This window comes from Leuciscus leuciscus (assembly GCF_965113295.1).
Source record: "Leuciscus leuciscus genome assembly, chromosome: 10".
NCBI lineage: Eukaryota > Metazoa > Chordata > Actinopteri > Cypriniformes > Leuciscidae > Leuciscus > Leuciscus leuciscus.
The window spans coordinates 19,951,091-19,955,071 of NC_138734.1; the positions used below are offsets into that span (position 1 = coordinate 19,951,091).

The window sequence follows — 3,981 nt, forward strand, 5'->3', positions numbered from 1 at the left end:
ACATTTAGTCATTTAGCAGACGCTTTTATCCAAAGCGACTTACAAATTAGGACTAATTTAAGCGAGTCATCATAAAGAGGCAAAAAACAACAACAACACAAGAAGTGCTCAAAATACAAAGTTCAGGTATTATTCAGAGTAGCATAAGCCTGATAAGTGATGTTTCAAAGGGAAAAACATCGGGGTTTTTTTTATTTTTTTTTTTTTTTTTTTTATGAGGTTAAGTGCTCACGGAAGAGATGGGTTTTTAGCTGTCTTTTGAATGTAGTCAGGGATTCTGCATTCCGGATGAGGGTGGGGAGAGCGTTCCACCAGCATGGAACTGTGAATGAGAATGTTCTGGAAAGTGATTTTGTGGCTTTCTGTGATGGAACCACGAGACGTCGCTCGTTGACCGATCGTAGGTGTCTGGTAGGGATGTAGACTCGTAGGAGTGAGTGAAAGTAGGAGGGAGCTGAGCCTGTGATGGATCTGTAAGCAAGCGTCAATGCCTTGAACTTGATGCGAGCAGCGAGAGGTAGCCAGTGTAGAGAGATGAACAGAGGAGTGACGTGGGCCCTTTTGGGCTCGTTGGAGACAAGACGAGCTGCAGCATTCTGGATCATCTGTAGGGGTTTGATTGCACATGCTGGAAGTCCAGCCAGAAGGGCATTGCAGTAGTCAAGCCTAGAGATGACCAGGGCCTGGACGAGAAGTTGTGTTGCATGCTCAGTTAGGAAAGGCCTGATCTTCCTGATGTTGTGCAGTGCAAACCTGCAAGATCGAGCTGTCTTTGAAATGTGGTCTGTGAAGGTCAGCTGGTCATCAAACGTTACTCCAAGATTTCTGACCGACCTTGATGGGGTGATTAATGATGATTCTAGCTGGATGGTGAAGTCGTGCTGTAGAGACGGATTGGCAGGGAGGACGAGAAGCTCAGTCTTTGCCAGGTTGAGCTGCAGGTGATGTTCCTTCATCCATGTGGAGATGTCCGCCAGACAGCTTGAGACCCGTGCAGCTACTGTGGGATCATCTGGTTGAAATGAGAGGAAGAGCTGCGTGTCATCAGCATAGCAGTGGTAGGAAAAACCATGTGCCTGTATGATGTGCCCCAGTGATGTGGTGTAGATGGAGAAGAGGAGGGGACCAAGAACTGAACCCTGGGGAACCCCTGTGGTCAGCTGCTGTGCCCTGGATACCTCGCCTCTCCATGCGACCTTGAAGGACCGACCTGTGAGATAGGACTCAAACCAGTGGAGTGAAGTTCCTGTGATGCCCAGTGATGAGAGGGTGGACAGAAGGATCTGATGATTCACAGTGTCGAAGGCAGCAGACAGATCCAGGAGAATGAGGACTGAAGATTTGGAAGCAGTTTTTGCGATCCGTAGGGCTTCTGTGACTGACAGTAATGCAGTCTCAGTTGAATGCCCTTTCTTGAAGCCGGATTGGTTGACATCCAGCTGGTTGTTTTGAGACAAGAAGGATGTTACTTGGTTGAAAACAGCTCTTTCAAGTGTCTTCGCAATGAATGGTAGGAGAGAGATAGGTCTGTAGTTCTCTACAAATGATGTGTTTAGTGTTGGTTTTTTGAGCAGTGGGGTAACCCGAGCCTGCTTGAATGTTGTAGGGAAAGTGCCAGTATGGAGGGAAGAGTTGATGATGTGTGTGAGTGATGGTAGAATTGTGGGAGAGATGGCTTGTAGAAGGTGTGAGGGGATGGGGTCAAGTGGGCAGGTGGTAGGGTGACTGGAGAGGAGAAGTGTAGATACTTCTTCCTCGGTTAGCGAAGAAAAGGAGGACAGAGGGATATTGGCTGTGGAGGGGGTCGGTCTGGGTTCCTGTGTGTGTGGAGCTGAGAACTGACCGTTGATAGCTGTTGTTTTGTTGGTGAAGAAGTTCGCAAAATCGTCAGCAGTTAAGGAGGGGGCGGGTGGTGGTGGAGGTTGACAGAGGAGAGTGTTGAATGTCTTGAAGAGGAATCGTGTGTTGGAGGAGCTGTTGATCTTGTTGTGGAAGTATGAAGATTTTGCTGCATGAACATCAACAGAAAAGGAAGAGAGGAGAGATTGATACATACTCAGGTCAGAGGCGTCTTTTGATTTGTGCCATTTCCTCTCCGCTGCCCTGAGATCGGTCCGGTGTTCCCGAAGAACCTCAGATAACCAGGGATTAGAGGGAGTAGCGCGTGCTGGCCTGGAGGAGAGAGGGCAGATAATGTCTAGAGAAGAGGTTAGAGTGGAGCATAAGGTGTCCGTTGCGGTATTCACATCCAGAGATGAGAATTGTGAGGGTGGGGGAAGAGAGGATGACACGGCAGAGGAAAGATGGGAGGGGGAAAGTGAGCGCAGGTTTTGTCTGAAAGTGACTGGTGGTGGGGGTGGTGGTGCAGGGGTAGAGAGTAGTAGACTGAAAGTAATGAGGAAATGATCTGAGACATGGAGAGGTGTCACCAGGATGTTTTCTGTGGTGCAGTTGCGTGTGTAAACCAGGTCCAGTTGGTTGCCTGATTTGTGAGTACCTGTGGTGATGAGTCGTTTGAGATCGAAAGAGGCTAGGAGAGAGGTGAAGTCTGTTGCATGTGGCTTTTCGAGATGAATGTTGAAGTCACCGAAGACTAGAAGTGGGGTGCCATCCTCAGGGAAAAGTGGACAGCAGCACATCCAGCTCATCTACAAAGTTACCCAGCTGACCTGGGGGGCGATAAATGACTACAATATGGATTTTAATGGGAGTTGTAAGTGTAATAGCATGATATTCAAATGAGTTGTTGTTGCATAGAGAAGAGAGCGCGGAGTATTTGCAATTGTTAGAAACGAGAAGCCCTGTACCCCCACCTCTCCCAGACTGGCGAGGGGAGTGGGAGAAGGAGAAATTGCTAGAGAGAGCAGCAGGGGTTGCTGAGTCTTCTGGACGAATCCAGGTCTCAGTCAGCCCCAAGATACTAAGAGTAGAATGAGATGCAAAGGCTGGAATGAAGTCAGCTTTATTGACTGCTGACTGACAATTCCATAGACCCACGGAAAGAGAGAGAGGAGTATGTGAGGATGGGACGCAGATTGGCAGTATTGCGCTGCCTATTGTGCGTGATGAAAGGACGTTGCCGAGAGATAACAGGAATGTATTGAAAGCACATGTTGATTAAGGTGAACAATAAGATAAGTAGAGGGAAGAAGAAGGGAAGAGGAGATACTTAAGTGCCTTTCTGGTGTCCTTGCTCGGTGGAGTCGCGCAGGTAGAGTCGCTGGTCTTTACCCGAGTCGGTCTTCACACGAGGATGCTGAACACGAGAGCTGAACGCTTCCGCTGACGCTTCCGCGACAGCGTGCAAATTACACAGATATACAGATAATGCTGTCACCGCTTGAGTGAGTACAGCTGTTTCGTTCGGGCAATTAAGTCAATAACGCGAAAATGTGTCAAATCGAAAGTGCTAGGAGCAAGGGCTTACGGTGCAAATTAGATTGCTATAAACATTTAAATTTTCACTCGCGGCTATTTGTCTAAAGTGCCAATGCGTCTAACTGAAATACAGAATTATGTGAAGTTAAAATTAGGAAATAACAAGAGAATTATTTCTCAAAATAGGCCTTTATAGGCCTATTTTGTCTGTCAAATTAACCACCTTATACCTTTTACAGTTTTTGCATTAGGTTGTTCTTTCTTTTACTGCATTTAAAAATTATAATATAGCATAGTGATATTGTGAAACCATAAACTTTGTGATTCAATTAAATTCGTAAATCATTTATAATCAAGCGTAGCGTTAGTTCTGGCAGGTCACGTTAGTCAAGCTCGCATCAGCTGACCCTCAGCTGATCCACATCTACCTATAGGAATACGACACCTATCACCGTATACATATATAAGCTCCTTCAGTATTATCAGCAGCTATCGCGTTTCTCAGGAGCTAATTACCCTCCTCCATCCCCAGCTCCTCCTCTCGCCCAGTCAAGTCAAGTCAAGTCAAGTTTATTTGTATAGCGCTTTTCACAATACAGATTG

At 46.7% G+C, this 3,981-nt stretch overlaps 1 protein-coding gene across 1 annotated transcript; it reads right to left on the reverse strand.

Moving 5' to 3' along the window:
- Positions 1-3,523, reverse strand: LOC309508361 (uncharacterized protein). The gene is made up of 2 exons (XM_082182959.1): positions 1,211-3,523; positions 1-1,012 (listed from the first exon to the last, which is right to left on the reverse strand). The coding sequence occupies exons 1-2, from the start codon at positions 2,646-2,648 to the stop codon at positions 213-215; spliced, it is 2,238 nt and encodes a 745-aa protein (XP_082039085.1). The 5' UTR covers positions 2,649-3,523; the 3' UTR covers positions 1-212.
- Between the last annotated feature and the right edge of the window lie 458 nt (positions 3,524-3,981).

Excerpts from the sequence above, each read along its gene's own strand:
- LOC309508361 (XM_082182959.1), bottom strand. The coding sequence starts at position 2,648 with ATGAGCTGGATGTGCTGCTGTCCACTTTTCCCTGAGGATGGCACCCCA. Across the intron at positions 1,013-1,210 it reads GTTTGAGTCCTATCTCACAG|ATGATCCCACAGTAGCTGCA; the intron begins GTCGGTCCTTCA and ends CATTTCAACCAG.